The 21,271-nt window shown below is 34.8% G+C and overlaps 1 protein-coding gene across 1 annotated transcript in view; it reads left to right on the forward strand.

The window, feature by feature from the left end:
* The window catches only part of LOC149798248 (serine/threonine-protein phosphatase with EF-hands 1-like), an 87,625-nt gene extending 76,666 nt beyond the window's left edge, over nucleotides 1–10,959 (forward strand). Inside the window, exons 12-17 of the mRNA XM_089960560.1 lie at nucleotides 605–790; nucleotides 1,811–1,962; nucleotides 6,336–6,442; nucleotides 7,722–7,888; nucleotides 8,414–8,498; nucleotides 9,558–10,959. Coding sequence (XP_089816686.1) covers nucleotides 605–790; nucleotides 1,811–1,962; nucleotides 6,336–6,442; nucleotides 7,722–7,888; nucleotides 8,414–8,498; nucleotides 9,558–9,853 — 993 coding nt within the window. The 3' untranslated portion in view covers nucleotides 9,854–10,959. The remainder of the gene's footprint in view (nucleotides 1–604; nucleotides 791–1,810; nucleotides 1,963–6,335; nucleotides 6,443–7,721; nucleotides 7,889–8,413; nucleotides 8,499–9,557) is intronic.
* The last annotated feature ends 10,312 nt before the right edge of the window (nucleotides 10,960–21,271 follow it).

Raw genomic sequence — 21,271 nt, forward strand, 5'->3', positions numbered from 1 at the left:
GTCGGGACTCGAACTCAAATTTATTAGAACATTTTATTACTAGGACTTCTAATTTTGAATTCTTGGATTATTCTTGGATTTTTTGGGGGGTTTGATTCTAAAAAAACCCCGTAAGTTCTTTGCTTTCATTTTCACCTTGTTTTTCTGGGGAAATAAATTATTTGTCAAGTTTTACAAAGCTTGTTGTCTTCACTTTTTTCTTCTTACTGTTTATGAGAGCCTAAACACGTAACACTTGAATGATTTTTGTTTGGTTGAAATGAAAGTGGTTAACATTGTGAAGATTTTCAGCAAAGATGTTCCATATGTATTATTACTATCTCAGAAAATACATTATGTCTAATATTGCACAGAAAAATCAATGTTAAGTTGCTGTCATGAGGCATTTGTCTCTGCCAGTCATACTTCTCGTAGTCCTAATGTATAGTACGATAATTTAGATCGTTTTTTTTATTGCCAATTACGGAATTTGTTTGTTTCAAACAATATTTATATTCCTTTAGGAGGAAAACACGTTGTTTCATAAAATGACTTATACGTGTCAAGATATTGTCTGAAAAAGTACAAAGACTGTGATGGCCATACTTTTTATTCTATGCTCTAGATTTTAGATTTACTGTGGAGTGACCCACGCCACCAGTCGGGATGTACGAGCAACACGTTTCGTGGTGGCGGATCCTATTTTGGTCCAGATGTGACGGAATGCTTTCTCAAGAAACACAACCTGAAAATGCTCATTAGATCTCACGAATGCAAGCAAGAGGGCTATGAATACTGTCATAATGGAAAGGTAAGCCACCCGTCCATACTTGTATCATTACGTCATCACTAAATTCCATGATTGGGATACGCTGGCTTTTTGCAGTGATTTGATTGGTGTTTATCTCATTGGACCCTTTTGATTTTGAAGACAAATTAAGTCCATTTAGACAATCAAGTTTGTTTAAAAATACTGAGATAGCATATAACATGTTAGAATACCAGATTGTTATATAACAATTTGGAGATAGAATATACTATAAATCTGGAAAATTTTAAGATGTAGCAAAATGAATGTTTTCAAATATTGGTAATATGGCTGTAGCTCGTATGCTAAAATCATTTTGGTTTCATCAGTATTCTGTTGATTCAAGGCGGAAGTTGTTAACTTTGACTCATTTCCTCTTGAAATCAGCTTGTCCATTGCATAGACCTTCATTTAACCTTGTACACCGACTGTACGCAATGCCAGGAACTATTCCTGTAAGAAATATGACATGTATAACTAAGGGATTTATTTCGTTTTCGGTGGGTGGGACTGGGAGCCGGGATATTTTTTCTTTTACCTCTAGATAATTCATTTGTCATAACTGATATGATGGATATTTTCCCAATGTATCGGGATAAGAATATGTTTTCAAGCTATTTCAGAACCTGATCCCCCCCCCAAAAAAAAAAAATAACACCGCCGGTTATCCCTTCCCCCCTGAACGTTACATGGTCAAAAACTAAGTTAATACAGCAGCCATTACAAGATGGCTGTTTCATTTGATAACTCGTGGGATTGTAACACGTGCATTTTACTTCTTTGGGTTTAAAACATACAGCATTCTAATGCACATTCTAGACATATAGCAAAACAACTGTTAATGAAAATCAACTTTGGACTATTGATCTGCGTTCGATACAAGCCAAACGAATGCTTACATCATGAAATTAGTCATAAATAACAAGAATGTTACCGTAAATCATTCAGTAGGTAAAATAATTTAGAGAATATACTTGCCCATATTAAATTTATCTTCGGAATTATTCAAGATTTTCTTTGCAGGTGCTGACTGTGTTTTCTGCCTCCAATTACTACGAATATGGCAGCAACCGTGGAGCGTATGTCACGATTCACGGTCCAGACCATCGCTGTCATTTTGTACAGTATATGTCACACCACAGTCCATCATTAAGGAAAATTACTTTCACTCAAAGGTTAGTATTCGTAGTTCTACTGGATGAAGACCCTGAGCGCTTCCATGATGCTCCAGTGTCTTGTGTCGGTCTGGTGTCTGGTGTCCGCTGGCACTTTTTAATTCTCGCTACTCTTCCTAAATGACTTGGAGGAAAGTTGTGAAACTTGGCACAGTTTCATCGAGAGAACTATTTGTTTACATTGCATTGTCCTTTCTGACAACTGATATGGCCATTGTCGTGGCTATCTACAAATATTGTTATCGCTACTCATTCTAAAGATTGTTGTATTGTTGTTGGGTTTCTTCTAAAACACATTCTCCTGAACAGATGGCGCTATCAAAATATAGTTTTCACTACAACACGTTTAACAAAATGAGGTTGGTTTTAAATAGACATTATTATAGCCCATCTGACCTTTAATATGTTCGCCACAATGGCCATCTAATAAAGTATGCTTTTACTGCTCTGGAACTAATAATCACATTAACAAGGGTTTTCGAGTCTTCATCGAAACACTTTTAAGGACATATAATTAGTTTCAAATAACAAAAACTGCTGATCTAACCTAAATGACGGTGAAGATGCTCCTGTTCCTAAATCGATAGTCGTAGTGACATGGATGATTACGTAAATCACCAAGTTAAGATATGTAGGTGATCCTGAATGAGAAAACATGCCTATCTCACCACCAGCATCTTAACAATGGGTTTGTGGCCACTTGTCCTGAACGGACGGTAATATCGACAGGAGTTTTTCACTAAAGCACTTCCTACAGTATGTTAGTGGCCCAAAAAGAAAATGGTGCTATCCGAAGTGGAGAATAACCGCCACGACAGCCATGTTAAATCTCTTGGTTTTCTTCTTTGCTTGAACATACTGTATTGTTAAGTTTTAATTATGACTCTCTGCAGTACGTTGTTTGTTCTAGATAAAAATGGTGCTGATCCGACAATCAACAGGGTTGCCATGACAGCTATGTTGAAAATGTTGGTATTACTACTCCTTCTGAAGGGATTGCATGAGGTGTTCATTAAAACATGTCTTATGAGATTTTGCATTCTTCAATGATAAGTATACCTCTCTGACCATTAACATGGCAGCCGTATTCAAGGTTTTGGCTAATGTGTCACGTAGATATTTGTTTTCCTACACCTGACGATGGACTCCGCTCATACTTGGACTGAATCATTACGAAGCAAAGAAAATGTATTGTGCGACACAGTCGATCACTCATATGACCTTGGTGTCAAGATCATAAGGTTTACAGTAGTTCTTTGAGTATGAGTCCGATATGTATGACCTGCCTTTATTGTTCTCTCTGCTCCTCCTTAAGGGTGAGAATGTCGACGTGTAGTTTTCACTGAAAGACCTTTCTAATATGTAGTTGGCCCTCAAAATTTCCTAGTGATTTGTGAATGGTATAACTTTAACAAATAGAAAAAAATTTAATCAAAGTTAGTATCCCTGTATATCTCAGCCCCTTTTCCGACTGAGTTTGTTAAAACGCTCTGCTTGTATTTGGGTCAAGTGCAAAGGTGACTTTTTAGCTTTTAGTGCTTAGTGAACTTGTGAACTGAGCAAGATTAAACGTGAATAACGTACTTTGACCTTATATTTTTCTTTTGCTGCATTGCGGTTATCAGGTTGAGTCTTACAACTGTGTGGTCTTAATGTAAGTAATAGAAAAGAGTGGGAAGCAACAAGCTTTGTAAAATTAAACAAATAATTTATCTCCCTAGTATACAAAGTGAAAATTGAAGAAAAATGAACTTTCGGTATTGCGAATTCAATTCCAAATAATCATAGAACTGGGGACACGATTCTTAATGACTAAAGTTCTGAATAAGCTTTAGTGGAATCCAAATAAAATCCAACGCTGAAAGTGTTGATGTGCCGGTGGTGGCCAGTGTAGTGGTGATGTGCCAATAATCTTTTGTTGGATCACAATAACACAGTAAAAAAATACCCTTATTTGAAATTTCACTATAATTTCAAGCCTCTATTTCCAAGAATATTATTTTTAAAGAACACTTTGCATATCCAGTAAATAAATATATTGAATGAATAAAATTCCAGTCCGAATGAACCATTGGACACAACAATAATACAGTAATAATGCAACTGATTTAGCCTCAAGCTCTTATAGCACAAATAAATAATTTTTCAAGTAAGAAGATTATATAGCCCTCTTCCAACTTTTATAGAATGATAAAGTTATTAATAAGTGATTGAAAGAAAAGTTTAAGTTGTATTCTAAAAGCCCCATTTAAACTATACATATATTTCTATCTTATCTTGTCATACACTGTCAATACACAATTATCAGTTACAAATGTATCCAGTTATAGGTTAAGACTAGTATTGCATCATCAGTTGAAAATGTGGTGGAATTTAGTACCTCGTAATACAGGTTACAGTTACAATCAGGAACAGTCATTCGGCAAAGATATATATTGAAGACTATTATAGATGTGTGATTCAAATGAAATTGAAAATGGATTTCATTGTTCTTTTTTATATATTTTCTTCGGTGAATAACGTAATTTATTTCATCGAAAATATTCGAAAACGCTAATACACTAAAAATTAAACAGATGTGTAAATGCTTTAAACATGTATAACCTAAGAAAAGTGCATATTGATTGATCACGCTATGAAAAACGTTTGTTCCTGTAAGTGCAAATGCTGCATGTCCTCTGGCATTACCATATGTACAACATACAAAATAAAGATTATGTTCTGGTCTAGTCGTGTCTGTTCTGTTTTTGTGACGGTTTAAAAGTAGTTACCACACTTTCATTGCTAATATTTTTTTAGCATTTCTGTTGCCTCAGACAACAAGTCAACAATTCTCGTATGTTGGTACAAGGATTCTTTTTCAATCATAAACATTAAATAACCTAAGCTGTTCTAGTTGGAGTACCACTGCCTCAGTTCTGCACACTGACTAACTACAGCTGTTCTGGCCAGCATACCTCTGTACATGCAATAGTACAGCTGTTCTTGTCAGAGCACCTTTGTCAAAGTCCTGCACATGTAACAACAACAACAACAACAACTGCTTTTGTCTAAGTACCACTGCAGGACTTAGTCCTCTCTTAACATTAATCACAGCTGTTCTTGTCTGAGTGACACTGTTGGACTTAAAATCCTTACCATGCAGAAACCAGAGCTGTTTTTGTCTCAGCACCAGTCGGACTTAAAACTCTAGAAATCTAAAGATGTTCGATTTTAATCCACAATCTTGTAAAGTTTGATTGTTGTATACATGTTTTGCTCTATAAAAATGTGTAGACGGACTCGCATTGACATGTAGTGATTTATGTACATTTCTCGACGTAGAAGAGTTTATTTTCTGTACTAAGCTCAGAGAGTGTATTACATGACACATACTCATGCGACGTATTATATCAGCGAGGGAAGCATCTTTACGATCACAGTGGTATTAATGAACATGATTTTCAATTACTGTTACAAATGGTTTATAGACTGAGGTAAAAACATATACAACCAATAAATAAAAAAGCGTTTGAAAGAGAGAAGATCTACCGTGATAACTGAATGCCTCCACTGACTCTCCAAGTTATAAAAACAATCCCACAGCGACTACGTTAATTAAACATGTTGGCAATGTTAGGAAACCATAGGAACTACGTTTATAAACCATATTGGCTTCGTCAATAGACCACAGTCGCTACGTCAATAGATTACAACAGCTATATTAATAAACCAACACAATTAGTTTCTGATTTTAAATCCTGGCAGATAAAAGAGCATCAAATAATGTTGCGTTGTCGTCTTGACTTGCATTAGTGCATCAACTCAGTTCTCATCATTGCATTATATCAGAAGCTTCAAAGTATCATAAAATATATTATTTGTTTTGTTTTTTTTATGATAAAATTGCTCTTTTGCAGTTAGGATTGATACATGTCAGTGGTCGCATGCTGGATGATATACAGGGAGGACGAGAAAGACAACATTTTCAGTCGATATACTTAGCAATTTTATGATTCTTTTTTTTCTCGTTTACCGCTTATTTATATTGCTAATTGTGATACTAACCTCCGGGCAGTAGATTAAGGTCCAAATGCTATCGCGTGAAAGTGAAAGAAGCAAAAACGAGTCTACGCTAAGCATATTGTTGAGAGTGTACAACGTTTCCAGAGGTTAGCAAAGTCAAAGTACGCGATCAACATGATTTTTTTTGTGGTAAGACTTAAAATGACACATTTTTACAGTTTGGTTTTCATTGACTAAATATCACAGTGTTTCAGACGTCTTGGTTAGCTGTATATAATCCTTACGTCACAGATAATTTAGTCAGATAAACTTTCAAGAATTTCTAAAACTTTTTTTCATAACGTTTCTTCTCCTTGTTGATATTGCAGAGTCTGCCTCACGGAAGCCTCCGCGATTGATGACCTGAGGGAGAGGATTGTCTCGTCTAAATCTGAACTAACCAAAGAATTTCGGCAATACGATACCGATAACAGAGGTAAACGAATAAAATACTGATACAAGTAATTTAAAATATGTGTCTGTGATGGCCATGTGTTTCTTTTTTTATTATTTGTTTCTAGTAGTTCAGCTTATAATGCATGGGACTCATAATCCGAGGTAGCGGGTCCGATACCCAATCTGGCCAGCCTGATTGGGCTGCTTCTCTGTGTTCTTGGAGAAGACGCATAGCTCCCAGAACCTGGATGTGATACAGCCGATAATGCCGTTTAAAACACCAACACCCCCAAAAAACTGCCTTTTGTTGATAATCTTTTAGAAGCTCTATTTTTCCATGCAGCTTGAATAGAAACTTGCCCTCTGTAAACTCTGGGGGCTAAAGTGCACGGCTGGTGATTCAACACTTATCGGTTCAGCCCAGCACTTGACATCAGTCCCCAGTGGATGCTGACACTAATAAAAGAGGAAAGTGTGTGGTTTTATTGTGGCTGTAGGTGCTGCAGCCAACGTTATAGAGTTAGTATTGTTAGTTATTTTGATTTTGCCAAAACCAATACATTGGATGACAGACAAATGCTAAGAGAAACAGTAACAGAGCACCCTATGAAATAGCCTGAAAATAAGACAGCTATTGAAATAATATAAACCCGAAAATAAGACAACCATTGAAATATAAATGGTTATATTGGCTTAACCATCTTTTCAAAGCAGGGTACAGTCCATTGTTGTTGATGTCTCCATATACTTGTAGATAAATATATATGATCATTTATGTTCGAAATACTTTGACTTTATATCTGTATTTTAATTTAGATGTATGGACGATGTAGTATGAAATAAAGAATTCTTATCTTATTTTATCTTGTTGGCTGTTTGTGCAATGTAGCATTCAACGTTCCTGAAAAAAAAAGAACAAAACAAAAGGATTCAATGTTCTGAGGCAACGTATTTGGTCAGATTCCTTTTCTTTTCTGGCTTAGGGGTTGTGAGCAATTGCATTCAGTGTTACATCACTGAAACTGGCTAGGGTAGGGGAAGAGCAGCGTTCTGCAACTGGAATGTGTCCAGCTTCTTTGTCATTCAATCGGATATGTGGAGATTTGATCCTTTTGTGTAGCTTTTCAGCATTTCCGACATATTGAAGGCCACCGATCTTACCTTAAATAAATTACATTATCTCACTGTACTGTTCATTGTCAGAGTATATATATATATATATATATATATATATATATATATATATATATATATATATATATATATATATATATATATATATATATATATATATATATATATATATATATATTTTGTAGGTAAAATTTCTGTCAGTGATTGGTGTTTCTGTATGGAGATGGTCCTTGAGATGGGCCTACCGTGGAGAACCCTCCGTCCAAGGCTAGTGCAGATAGACAACTCCGATGGATGCGTATTATGGGAGACTACCTTTGAACAGCTATCTGTACGGAACAGATATAGTGGGGTATGTCTGCAGCATATAAAAACACGAAAACATACCGTATTTACCCTTGTATAAGTAATCTCATTAAATTCGAGATATACATATAGGAAATATTTTGTCTATTTTATTTTCAGGACGCATTTGAAAAGAACTTCACTGCCGTTGAAAAGGCATTATTAATATTATCAACAAGGATGACATTTTAATATTGTTCGCTTTTTGAAAGTGTATTGCTGCAATTACCCCTATTAACTCACACCAAATGTGAACAACATCGATGCAGATCTACCTTGTTATAATGAGCCAGCAGATCTGGGTTTCCGCTGTCTGTAGTTAGGTACGCGATATTCTTGAAGGAAAATTTTGATTTCTAGTCTCCTTTAATACTGGATATCCAGTGTCAGCAAGGCATGGTTTTGACTGTGACAGTTACACACACTCACATGAAAAAAATTTAAATTTGATAACTTTATGCTTAAATGTTCCATCGTTAGAGCTGTCTTTAGGAGTCAGTCATACAATGTTTTAATATTTGATTCGTTCCAGAATGGCCCATCAATAACGGAGACATTATACAGACACAAGGACAATTTGGAGACCATTTTCATGCATATTGACAGGGATAACTCAGGTACTCACCATGCATATTGACAGCGATAACTCAGGTACACATCATGCATGTTGACAGGGATAACTCAGGTACACATCAAAATACAAGGACTCCGGTCTGATCTGGCCCCTCAACGTGCACACATACTTATGTGGTGTTATTTAATAATGGAAAAACCCACGAATTTATATGCTATATTTTTTAAAAGTTGCAATGCATTACTTAAAGAATACTGTTTAATATGGGAATTATTTTATGCAAATGTAACAAATATGTTGTAATCCATATTATCAGTATTTGATTTTGAATATGCACTGTGGTGGAGAAATTTTGTGTCTACGAGACTTGGCTCATGAATATTCCAGAACACTGTCAGATACAGTTTCGTGACTTGGCTCATGAGTATTCCAGAACACTGTTAAATACAGTGTGAGATTTAATATGCTGAAGCCTCACTGGATTGTTTTTACACTGACTATTCGAGGTCGTCACCTAATCCATACTAAATTTTAGGGTAATTCTCGTCTCGATGACACAAATTTCAAGGTACTTTAAATGAATGAAGCGAAAGCCTTGTTAAGTCAGTTGTAGAATTAATATTTAAACCTACATATAAATGCAATCAATTATTCAGATAAGAATAGCCAAGAATGCTGATATATAGCTCAAATGTTTTGTGGATTCTACCACCATTTTTCTCAGCTAATAACTCATTTTATCCGTATAAATAAATTCTATAATATAAGCAGGGGTACGTGATTGTATTTAGTAGGTTTATGTAATAACTACGTGCAAGAAATAGTAGACTGTTGTGACCTTTACAACATGTCATTCATTATATCTAGAGTTGACAGCATGGCCATGTTGCAGATGAGATAGCCTTTTTGAAAGCTATTTTTAGACAAATACAGGTATGAAAAATGCAACATCCTTTAAAGTGTCTTTCACGTGACTTCCATGTGACTTTTAGTTCTGATTTCTTCATGAGTACTTTGCTCGCCATTTCACTGTTAGCCAGTATCATATCAAGAGACGGTCATATATACACTGTGCTGAAACTTTGGAAATTTTGGTTTTCAGGATACATTTCCATGAATGAGTTTGAAGATGCATTCGGACTACTTAGCCAGCAGCTGGATATCCATTTTGGAGATCAGGAAATTAAGGAAATTGCATCCTGTCTTGATATTAATAAGGATGGTAAAATAGACTTCAACGAATTTCTTGAAGCATTTCGCATAGTTGATCATCATGGCAAAGATAAGGTTCCAAAATCCTCTAACCTTGAAACCATAGACTCGAGTGTCTTGCCCACCAAGGGAAAGGGCATGGTTCAGAAAGAACATGTAATCATTGAGGATGAAGAAGAAAGATGATAAAATAAAACCAATCTGGTCAAGAGGGGTGGGGATGAAGTGAACATTATTTTGAATGGGAGAGCATGTATTGGAATGTTTTCCTTGAGAACGTACCAAATTCCCGCATGCCTGATAATAGTCATTCAACTCTTCGGGTCAATCGTACCATGGATTCCAGCTGAGCATATCATTGGTGAAACTTGACAAACATTAATGTACACATCAAAGGGATCCTACATACATACATGGGAAGAGAGGGAGAGATAGAGAGGGTATAACGGTACCAATTGTACAACCCTAGGTGGGTGGAGCTTAAGGTGTAGGGAACATTGTATTCAGAAATAAACAACAACCCTAGCTGTGATTGGTGCATTATGTGAGAACTGTACTTTCTGTTTGGCTTTAAAAAAAAGTTAGGCCACTTGGCAACATGTAAGATTATGTTAATTCATATCTAGATCATCGTTTGTATTTTGTATGATTTTTTAAAACAAAATGTGCTACACGTGGCTGAAAATGTCTGTTGTGATTAAACAACTCTTACCCTGTCTAGTTCTGGCATAATTATCTTTCTTAAATGCGATCTAGTACCTGGTTTTGTCCTTGTCAAATTGACAATCTAACATTGTTCTCTATGACAGTGTGTGACATGCATGCTGAGGTAGGATATAAAGTATATTTATTTCACAAAATATTAGCATTGAGTTATATGGGAAAACAATTGGTACCATGAGAGAGAGAGAGAGAGAGAGAGAGAGAGAGAGAGAGAGAGAGAGAGAGAATTACAGCACATATAAAATTTTTACGCAAATGCAACATGGCATTGCTAATAGTAGCTGAAGAGTCTGCATATATGTTGTACATGGACTGCTGCTGCTCCTGTATCCATACACTGGGAACAGTTTTCTTCCTCCTGAAATTATGTGAAGTAGTGCACAAGGCCAGCCTGAGATTTTGATTTTGACTGTACAAAAGCGTTCTTTGTTCTTTTGCTTGGTTAAGAATATAGCCAGCGCGAGGCAGTATGTCGACATGTGCAAAACGGATATTTAACCCCACCATTCAATCTGTATTCAAATTTCAGAAACATGAAGAGAACATAAAATTTGGCCAAAAAGACAGATTCTCATATAAAGATAAAATAAACGTTTTGTTTCATTTTAGCTCCCTTTTCTGATTTTTGTACCCCTTTTCTTCTCCGATTTATTGCCTCTTTGTAAACCGTTTCCTATGCAAGCGTACACAGCGTGCACCGGCCCTGTTCAGAAATAGACTAATGATGAAAGAGGGATAGAGTGAATGGTAAGCTGATCTGAGATCGATATTATATCCATTGTGAAGTTTAACAATGTAAAGTATGGTATCGAGGAATATATCATGTTGGAGCCTGGGAAAGAAAATAACCGCAGAAGAACCAAGAAGGGACCACACATGTCTGCGCAGAAGGCAGACCATCGAAGTGAGCCTTTAAGTTGTCTTTTTTTTTTGTTGTTGTTGGTAAGAATAGAATCGATCTTCCATTGTGAAAGGTTATTTTATGTGTGAATGTGTTAAAGCTGCACAGTGCAGAAGAAAGAAAATATTGGTAAAAAGACTATTTTTGTCTGCACATCGGTTCGGATAGGTTTTTTCTTCTTTTTTCACATGACAACTGGCTAGAAACGTGCTTTAGTTTGGTTTGGTGCATTACAATACAGAAGTAGGTTATTTAGTGCCGAGGCAATTGGAGTAGAAGTGCCTTGCGGAATTAGTAGGATACTAATCTTCATCTCCCGTCGTCGAATCCGGCACGCTAACAACTGAATCACCGTGTGTGCTAAAAAGTGCTTTTAATGTACCGAAAGACGATCGTTGATGTAGTATTGTACAACACAGTACCGAAAGATGATTGTTGATGCAGTATTGTACAACACAAAACGCATCTGTTTAAGCAAAAGGTACATTGAACAATTACCCCAGTAGGTAAGATTCTCAATTAGAACATGATGTTATGAAATTCAGTTTTCGTCGATGTTTTAATAGTGCCTAAAGATGAAAATGACTGTAAATGATGCCATATTTACAGCATACAGTCAAATGCTTAAAGGGACACATGTATGTACTCCTCATATACTAATATCCTGTTAACGTTGTTGGAAAAAATACTTGTGTAACGTCGTCCTCTTAGTAAGAGGGGTGGTTAATTGGATTTGGCTGGCATTATCTAGAGGATGACCTCCCTCAATATTATAGCCCGGTGGAGTGAAAAACTAAAATTTCAATAGAGAACTGAGCAAGACTATTGGGAAGAAATAATGTAATACGAGCCCCTTTAGACAAGAAGAATAACAAATTTAATCAAAACAAATTATTAGCTCAATTCCAATTCAATCTAAATTATGTGAACATAATTTTATAGCAGTGTCTAATATCGATTTATTTCATCATAATAACGAATGGTGAAAAGAGCGCGATGTCCCATTTCTCCCTTGACCGTGTATCAACGTCTTCCTGTTTCTTGAGCCTTCCTATTCTCTTCGCTTCACCCCTTTCTGGACTTCCTAGTCCCTTATTCTGACCTCTTCACTTCTTTCTTTCGGACCTCCGTCTTCGGACTGTCCCGTCTCTCCCCAGAAAGCTGTTCTTTAAAGAACAAAATTACCCCATAATCTCTGTATGTAACACTTACTACATGTACATAAAATTCCCCCACTTACGTTATTCAGAAGCATACTAGCTATCCACACAGCATAAATTCTGAACTAATCCGATAGAACATCACCCTCGCTTCACAGCAACAGGCCATAAATAACACATTAGTGGTATATCTAACGTTACCGTATCTCTTTACCTACGCTACCACATACTCGATTACTACTGCATAAAATTCACAGAATTGTAGCTCACAGCAATCCCAAACTTACAAAATTATTTAAAGATTACAAAATCAGATACAAATATGCGATTATCGTTAATTCAAAATTGTCCTAACATACCAAGAAAATTATTTCATATAACCCTATGAAGTTCTACACATATGAAAACTTGGATAGCATGCAATCGTCAATTCTATCAATAATCTAGTAACTGTAAAATTAAAGAGACCAATTGCATAATAACTCTAGCATAGACAGAATTCCATGAAATTGAACAAACGATGTATAATATGAATCCTATTCATTTCAAACACATTTGCATAAAATACACAATAAAAAAAAAGGAACATTCCGTGGGAAATTAAAATTGCGCACCTTAAATTTTGCGTCCTAGCAATAAACCCCGTATTTTCTTAAAGACAGCCACCTCGTTCCCTTTTCTTGTTTAAGGACGAAATCACTATTCTTTTTATGCGTCTTCGGAGTGAAATTTCTCCTCTCATGAATTTTAAGATTAAAGAATTTCAACTAAGCTCGTCACTTTAAATTCACATTATTTTCAAATGGTACGCCTTGATTTATTCTGCTCAGTTGCAAGCGGCGGTTCCTATATTATCCCAAGATAATCATTTTCCCCCGTCAGATTTCAGTCAGCATATAATCTGTGAAGTACGGGGCATATCCATTTCCCTTTGAAAATGATAATGTGAAATGGGTTTCTATCAAGCGGTTATGGTTAGTAGCTCAGGTGTTTACTTTCTCAGGACAGCGTATCAATGCCCTGGTCAGTCTAACTGAGTCATAAACTCTGGCCTTTCAAGTTTTAACACTGACTAGAGGGGAAAAGAGGAAAGGTCGAAGTGACCCATCACAATGACTTTTATGGCTTAAATGTGATACAATATTATTCTTCAAAGCATTCAGCTTTAAGGTTCAATACAATTCAAAATTCGACACTTTACAACTAGATTGTTCATTCTTTGATTTCATCTCTATTCTATGTTAACAAACATAATTCTCTTTGGACTCGTTACTTACAAATACAGGGTTAGTACTTTTTAATCAGTCTCTTGCTTTCTCCATTTCAATATACAACAGCAAATGGTAGCATAATGTTTCCAATAAATTCGCTAACAATCAGGGAAGGTGACAAGCAACTTTCAAATTGAATGGGAAATTGTTAAGTTCTGTGTGAGGGATCATTCATTCTTTATTTAGAGAGGCTATAGAGGCTTAAAACCTGAAACTTATATATTTCTTAACTATAAAGTTATTTATTAATTTTGAAAATGGTTTTCATTTGAAAACAATTCGATGCACATTTCTTTCATAACGGCACGACATACCATCATGAGGTGTGTATAAAGCGCACACAACTCTGAATGATGTAAGGCACATATCTCAAGTGGAATAATATTCCGGCATATCACGATATATACGAAGCATTTTATCAATAATTTAAATTGAACAGCATATATCCTGTTCTGTTCGTTTTTAGGTGACAGCTGACCTAGGTCTGCGTTGTTTGTAGGTAACAGCTGACCTAGGTCTGCCTTGTTTGTAGGTGACAGCTGACCTAGGTCAGCCTTGTTTGTAGGTGACAGCTGACCTAGGTCTGCGTTGTTTGTAAACTGGGTAAGCACTATTATGGGATGGATATAATACATGTATACCAACTGTTTTATCTAGGATATTATAAGTTATCAACTGAAATAATCTTTTCCTTTCTGAGTCAGTTCCGAAAATTAGATCATCAGCTATATTTTGTATTTCATGTTTGACCTTCATGGAAATTAACAGAAAACCTCAATACTTAAATGAGGGAAAGGACAGTTTATTTTTAAAGCAAGTGAAAAGTTTAAGAATTTTGTCAGCTACAAAGTTGCTATGCATGAATTTTTAACAGTTTGAATATTTTACCTCGCTTGTCCACTAGCCCAGTGCCATTGACTGTGTCGACGTTTCAACATTCGCAATGATTAAATGAATACAGAATAAATATTTTAATATCAAACATACAATATTGATAACACTATTTGTTATAGAATGGTTCACCAGAAGTCATTTTTAATGGTCTTCACTTTTATATCCTTTCTGCCTTTTGACCGACTGTTTCTTGACAGATTTTCTAAACTCCACAATTTTCTAAACAATTGAACGTTTGGTTTTCCGAGTGGCATGATATTATTTTTGGTTGTGTTTTGCTGTTTGTTTTTTTTAAATTAAAAAGTTATGGTCTCATAGGGCTTGAAACAAATATTCTAGTTCTGGTTTGTTTGGTTTAAAACAAATTCTATCCATCATATTAGTCGGAATAAAAAAAGATGACAATATCAAAGAAAATATGCATATTCTGGCTGGAAAGAAAATCATTCCCTCGTCCACAAGATTTTATTAGCGTTTCCTAGTAACAATCGAGAAGTGAAGGTCATAAAAACTTTTTGGTGTTTATAAATTGAGTTCGATTTATATTTGAATCATATAATTTGCATGATTTTGTTTAAGTTGAGGTCTTGTATTGATCCCTCTAAAGAGTTAGAAAATGATTTTACGTTTTATAATTAATAAACAACGATCGGTTATTTACAAAACTACACATATACTAGTAATTGCAAAGTTACCGTACCTCAGAAAAGTCATGGGCGTTTAGAGGTTGTAGGCTAGACGTGGACTACACATTTAGGGGTTGTGGGCTAGACGTGGATTACATATTTAGAGGTTGTAGGCTAGACGTGGACTACACGTTTAGAGGTTGTAGGCTAGACGTGGACTACACGTTTAGAGGTTGTAGGCTAGACGTGGACTACACATTTAGAGGTTGTAGGCTAGACGTTGACTACACGTTAAGAGGTTGTAGGCTAGACGTGGACTACACATTTAGACATTGTAGGCTAGACGTTGACTACACGTTTAGAGGTTATATGCTAGACGTGGACTACACATTTCTTAAGTTTCAGATATTACTCAAAATGCATCACTGTATGGTACAATATGCATTTTTGAAAATATCGAAAGCGTTTTTATTTTTTTAAGGAAATGTAATAGAAAATATTTATTTATACATCTGATCTGTTGATTTTGTGTTTATTGTTTTACACTTTATATATATTTCCTTGAAAAATTGGAATTGAAATGTTTCACTACTAGATTTTTTAATTTAAAGTTTTCTGAACATGAATTACAATCAAGGATGGTTTGTTTTGCTTAATGATGAGACTTGTACGTTTCCTCATGTACAGATGAACCTATGTATTTTCTCTCAACATTTGACAATAATTGTAACAATTTTTTTCTTCTTTCCTTTTTAACAATTTTATTGCTTTTAAGTAACAAAGAACAAATTGGGCTGATCCATAATTTGCATAACTTCTCAAGAGTTGTCCCCCTTCCTTACAGGTCGTATTCAAAGACATCAAAGAACAAGAAACTATACTAAGCACTAAATAAAAATGCTGTATAAAAGGAAAAATGGAAGATAAAAGAAACCGATGCTGAAATAATTATTTATAAACAAAATGAAAATAAAAAGGCTGCCTGAAGAAAGAGAAGAATTATGAATGTTGACAGAGTAAAATGAGTATAAATGAATGAAAGGCAGAAGAAAAAAATGATACAGACAAATTATCAATGTATACAATATTTACAATAGAAGACATTAAACTACATGTCAAAATTAATTTAATATAATATATAATGGAGTTAGCAGCTGCATATATTAACTAATACCAAAATGACTAATTAAAAAATGTATCTATTTTTTTATGTGTTATGCACCATAATATCATTGAACCTTGATTTGCTCATGAACAACTACTTGTGACTTTTGTATCCGATAAATAACATTTCGTTTGAAAGCTATATGAGGTGATACATAGTTATTAGTGAAATGGTGTGAAAATACACCTTGATGATCTCCAGCAAGACTGTGCACTTAATTAAACCACCTTACATGTTCTACTTTTATTTCGTTTAAATATAACATGTGTACGATCTTAATTAGAGCACTGTATGTAATTGTACTTTCAACGCGCATGATGCAAATATTGATGTAATCTAACTTTGCGAGAGAGAGAGAGAGAGAGAGAGAGAGAGAGAGAAAGAATAACTTGGTTGTGCGAACTAGCAGGGCCGGGAGAATAGACAGTTCTGCAAAAGTGAGGGACCGGGGGAACTGAGACAAGGGTACCGAATCGGGGTACAAGGCGGGAGTTGCAGATGAGTAAAACAGAAGAGACACGAGAAGGAAACATTCTTACCTTTAATTTCGCATGATGAAATAAATGGCAATTTGAATAGGTCTTTGTGAAAGAATTTGCTTTGAAAATTGTCCTGTAATTGTTAAATATATTGATATAGTTTATTAAATTGTTACGCCTTTCAAATTACTATTTATATTTTATTTATTTATTTATTTATTTATTTATTTTATTAATGGTGCGCCCAAGATCTGTATTATGACAGCCAATCCATTTCAACTGACAGTGCATTTGTTACATGACGTGAATTATTGAATAGATGTTCCAGATTCTAGAGAAGGCCAAGGAATAACGAAGTAAATCCCGAACCCAGTATAAGGGCAGTGTTTACAAGGACACGTGGATTTGTGAACCAATCTTATTTTCCTTTGCATAATATGGTGGTGTGAACCATGCGTATTTCTCTCTGTATCATATGGTTGTGTAAACCATACTTATTTTTCTTTTGATCATAAGGTTGTGTGAACCATGCTTACTTTACATTGTATCGTATGGTTGCGTGAACCATACTTGTTTATTTTGTATCATGCGATTATGTGACTCGTACTCGTATTTATTCATTTGTATCATATCATTATGTGAATCGAATTCTTTTCATTACATATATCGTGAATGTGTGAAGGATATTCATTTTTCATATATGAATCTATATTTTCATGACATGTTCGGTATGATTTTTCATTTCATACTTTCATTCACTCACGATGTTTTGGGTTATCTCTCAGAGTCCATTCGGTTTCAATCCTGTTTTAGTGCGAAAGAGTGCAAGTAGCTTCCCGTGGGTAAGTGTTTATCTTTTGTAATCAGGGTCTTGCTCCAACAAATATACTCGCTGACGGGTATGGCTATCGTGTATTGAGAAATGGCGTTAAACCAAAAAAAGTCAAATAAACAAAGATGTATACCCAAGCAAAACTGCAATCCCTGGAAACTGGCAGCTTGCAGGATAGCTTCAGGAATCTTGTTATTATCACCCACTCACGCTGATTTGTTCATAACGTTACGTAAACGTCACCCAAAGGTCTGAAATCACTTCGTACCTTTTATATCCATCTGTCGGCATACGTTGTGGAGGAGACATACTAGTAGAGTACATCACGTGATTATACACTGGCCAATATCGAGAGAGAAATTTCTGTTATTTAAGAAATTATTGTAGTGAAGACTATTTCTGGCAGTTGAGCTAAGTAGAAGAAATTTAAGTAAGAAGTAATTTAATGGTGACGATGATGGTGATAAGAAGTTTAAACAATTAAAACTCCTGCTACAAATATGATCAATTCCCCCAAGTGAGTGTTCAATAGATTAAAACAGATTTTAGTCCATTGTGAATTTTAATGAGAATTTTTTTAATACCTACCTACCTACCTACATACATACATACTGGCATATGAATCAATGCCCGTTATGTCAAAAATGCCATTCAGTAAAGCGTTAAAAAGAAGCATACTTTTAATGCGTTAAAAACTAACTTCTGTGGTGTTACGATTAACTTTTTAAATACCTCCATAGAGTGACGCATTAACTTGCATTCATAAGCCAGTTATTTAATTGTTCGTATGATGGCGTTTCCATGGGTTTACTTTGCGAGCGGAATTAGTAATAGAGTCCTAAAGATAGAATTGTACACTTGTCAGAAGGCTCCATAGCAATAGGTGGGAAAACGTAAACGAGTAGAGCAGCCTCCCTCCGACCCCGTTTGAAAGGGGGGTGGGGATTAAGAAGCCCAAAGCTGCATGCATCACTAAAATTTTTCTCCTAGATTTCTAGACAGCCAGCATGTTTAAAGTTAGTATATATCACAACCTTATGAAAAAGTTCTTAATACATTATGGAGAAATGCATATGAATAAAATATATGAGCTTTATTATAAATGATCACCCACTAAATCGAGTAGTTCAAAATACTGTTTGCGGAAGTGACAAATTACGTCTAGGGCTTCTTTCTTGAGTTGAAAAAATATGCCGAGATGACGGACTTGGGACCTGTTTGGGATGCAAAATGAAAAGCCGGCAAAAAATATGCTTCTTGTCAGACTGTTGACATCTTTGTTGCGGTTAAGGTGATTTGTGTAGCTTGTTAATAAATTGCAACTGTTATCAAGAAGTGCCATTAATTTAGAAAGCTTATCTTACCAAGTGGACATATAGAATATCAGACAATATCACTTTCATGGAACGAATATACAATTCGCTCCAAAAAACGGTCTTAGGGGTTCAGTTTGAATATGTTTCTTGAACAATTTAACTTGAAAAAACGGCCAGTATTCCTCTACGGCATTTTTGTTGTATAATATTCATTTCAATTTTTTCAATACTGTTTGGTAAGTTCATCTTTTGATTTGATTACATATTTAGCACCTGTTACAGGATACAGACACAAAGAAAACATACTTTTGACCATATCAGATATTTTTTAATCTTCTGCGCGACAAAAGTAGAGCCCGATTTCAAGTTGTATAATTCTGAAAGTGATATATGCTGACATACCCTTTTTAGAGAATAGATTCTGCAACAGTATTGTCTTTAGTATTCCTTGCCACCTTTGCCAGCATTTCTCATCTCAGTCATAACAATTCTGAACACCAATTCGCGTCAGGAAATTTGAACAACAGTTAATGTTTCAACATATTGTTGGCAAGTTTAGACACCTGCTCAAACTGTGTTGTAAGTTCTCTCGTGACGACTTTTTTTATACACATGTCCATTACTTCTGCGAGCAAAAATGACTTAGAATCTAGGCCAATCTGCCATCAAAATTTTCAAGCCTGTATGTTGTGGTTTCTCAAAAAAAACTTGCCCGTATATGAGTATTCTTTTTGTTTCGTTCTGTGTCCTTTTTATGGACAATTATGGCTCTTTTCTAGACATGTTCGTTTTAGTTTGGGAGGCAAATCGTTTCGCCATATTGACAAATCTGGTTATTTCCCATTGATATAACAGCGCTATGGGCGTTACAATCTAGTACATATTTGCTTACATTAGGTTGACCTATTAAAAATATTTCATCTATTTAAAAAAAATTATCGGCTAATTAGATTATAAAATTTCGAATCGATACATTGGAAGCGGACTTTCTCTTTACATTTAAGTTTTGCGATTAACGTCGTTAGTACACCCAGTGAATTTCAAACCCCGTCCAAAATTCCGTACATATTTGGGAAGTGCAAATATCGAAACCTATGCATTTTCTTTGACCAGAAAAATCAGGAAAAGCACAAATATAGCAACAAATAGTCATACATACAATTGTGTAATTATAACTTATATATATATATATATATATATATATATATATATATATATATATATATATATATATATATATATATATATATATATATATATATATATATATATATATATATATATATATATATATATATATATATATATATATATATATATATACAACATATGTATTTTGTATCGGACAGTTTCATATAATGCCTTATTACTATGCCCATTGTGATACAAGTAAAGTCACTTCCTTTAATATTTTTACCCATGCATGCACAATGCCGAGTGGCATGAAAGTATAATCACCAAAGCAGTGATTATTAGCATTAATAATAATAATAATAATAATAATAATAATAATGCACGTTAGGTAATGAATGACCCACCTGCCGTGTGGTCCTCAAATTTTGTAATTGGCTGTCAAAATGTTAAAATAAGTATCAACAAAAATGCAAGATCATACACACAATAATACACATCATCAGGACTCGTGGCACACGTTCATATACATATTTGACATGAATGAATATGTGTGACTATACTGGGTAACATATGAATATATGAACAATATTCTAGACACAGGTACATACCTTTCAGTATAACCTAAGTCGTACGTAATGCATAAATCGAATAAGATCAATGCGTATTATGTATGGACATAATGATAAAGTTTTCTATTCAGAGGCTTTATTACGTCATTCCATCTGTTCAAAAAAGAATTTCTTTGCTGATATTTTAAAAGAAACAAGGGAAGTCAGAGATTACGCTCAGTATTCGATGATCATTGGTCAATTAGGTTAGAGATTTAATCTGAAGAAAGATCGTTTAAAGAATTATATGTAATGTTTCCTTTAAAATAAAGTGTATTAAAGTGTATTAAAGTGCATTGAAACGTTTTGAGGAGAACTGAGGATCCTTGAAAGCGGCGATTTTTCATTCTCTTAGAAACTTTGTTGAAGTGTTTGTCCTACAGACTGCTGTTTTTACAGGTATCAAATCAATTAAAACGTTGATAAGAGGTCAGTGTGTTAAAGTAGAGAAAACAATTCCTTTGCATTTGACCAACTAAAATAGGTACCTTTTGT

Source organism: Sinohyriopsis cumingii, chromosome 6 (assembly GCF_028554795.1).
Source record: "Sinohyriopsis cumingii isolate HCF-2022 chromosome 6, ASM2855479v2, whole genome shotgun sequence".
Lineage (NCBI taxonomy): Eukaryota > Metazoa > Mollusca > Bivalvia > Unionida > Unionidae > Sinohyriopsis > Sinohyriopsis cumingii.